Source organism: Neopelma chrysocephalum, unplaced genomic scaffold (genome assembly GCF_003984885.1).
Source record: "Neopelma chrysocephalum unplaced genomic scaffold, ASM398488v2 Primary Assembly neopelma1_96851, whole genome shotgun sequence".
Lineage (NCBI taxonomy): Eukaryota > Metazoa > Chordata > Aves > Passeriformes > Pipridae > Neopelma > Neopelma chrysocephalum.
This window is the reverse complement of record NW_020925494.1, coordinates 3,277-4,537: the sequence shown is the minus strand read 5'-3', so window position 1 is coordinate 4,537 and position 1,261 is coordinate 3,277. Positions and strand designations below refer to the sequence as shown.

Sequence of the window (1,261 nt, the reverse complement as noted above, 5' to 3'; positions counted from 1 at the left end):
TGGTGGGGGCACTTTGGGGGGGAGATTCAGGTGTTGGAGTGTCCAGAGGAGGGAACAGGGGGATGGGGAAGGGCCTGGAGGGCACTGGGTGTGTTCAGCTGGAGGAGGTCGAGGGGAGACCTCACCCCTGGGACAGGGTGGGACTGTTGGGGTGTCCAGGAGGGAAAAAAAGGAAACAAAAAGGAAAAAAAAAGAGAAAAAAAGGAAAAAAAGGAAAAAAAAGGAAAAACGAGGAAAAAAAAGAAAAAAGAAAAAAAAGGGAAAAAAGGGGAAAAAAAAAAGAAAAAAGGGAAAAAAGGAAAAAAGGAAAAAGGGAAAAAAAAGAAAAAAGGAAAAAAAGGAAAAAAGAAAGAAAAAGAAAAAAGGAAAAAAGAAAATAAGGGAAAAAAGAAAAAAGGAAAAAAGAAAAAAGGGAAAAAAGGGGAAAAAAGGAAAAAAAGAAAAAAAGAAAAAAAAAGAAAAAGAAAAAGGGGAAAAAAGAAAAAAGGAAAAAAAGGAAAAAATAAAAAAAGGGAAAAACAGGAAAAAAGGAAAAAAGAGAAAAAGGAAAAAAGAAAAAAGAAAAAAAGAAAAAAGGAGAAAAAAGGAAAAAAAGAAAAAAGAAAAAAGAAAAAGAAAAAAGGGAAAAAAGAAAAAAGGAAAAAAAGGGAAAAAAGGAAAAAAGGAAAAAAGGGAAAAAAGGAAAAAAGGGAAAAAAAGGAAAAAAGAGAAAAAAGGAAAAAAGAAAAAAGAAAAAAGAAAAAAAAAAGAAAAAAGGGAAAAAAGGAAAAAAGAAAACAAAGAAAAACCAAAAAAAAAGAAAGGGAAAAAAACCAAGAAAAAAAAGGAAAAAAAAAGATAAAGAAGGCCTGTAGCTTTTTATAAACCAGGAGTTGGACTGGATGGGACAAGAAATTCCATGATTCCACGGTTCCATGACCCCCCACCCGCCAGCCCCCAGGATGGGACCCTCACCCACCTCCAGGATGGGACCCTCACCCACCTCCAGGATGGGACCCTCACCCACCTCCAGGATGGAACCCTCACCCACCTCCAGGATGGATCACCCACCTCCAGGATGGGACCCTCACCCACCTCCAGGATGGATGGCCATGCTGGACACCCACTTGCAGTTGCTCTGGAGCTTCTTGGTGAGCTCCTGCTTGAGCAGGTTGTAGACGCGGACGCAGCGCTGGGTGGCCACGAAGAAGAAGGGCCGGGTGGGGTGGAATTGGACGCACTGAACCATCCCTTTGCTCCTCTGGAACGGGGCCTGGCTCCA

At 40.8% G+C, this 1,261-nt stretch overlaps 1 protein-coding gene across 4 annotated transcripts in view; it reads right to left on the bottom strand.

Annotated features, from left to right (window-relative positions):
• The window catches only part of BOP1 (BOP1 ribosomal biogenesis factor), a 3,917-nt gene extending 2,662 nt beyond the window's left edge, over positions 1 to 1,255 (bottom strand). For all 4 annotated transcript variants that reach the window (XM_027670481.1, XM_027670479.1, XM_027670478.1 and 1 more), the window contains exon 1: positions 1,075 to 1,255. In XM_027670481.1, coding sequence (XP_027526282.1) covers positions 1,075 to 1,228 — 154 coding nt within the window. In that variant the 5' untranslated portion in view covers positions 1,229 to 1,255. The remainder of the gene's footprint in view (positions 1 to 1,074) is intronic.
• Positions 1,256 to 1,261: the final 6 nt, after the last annotated feature.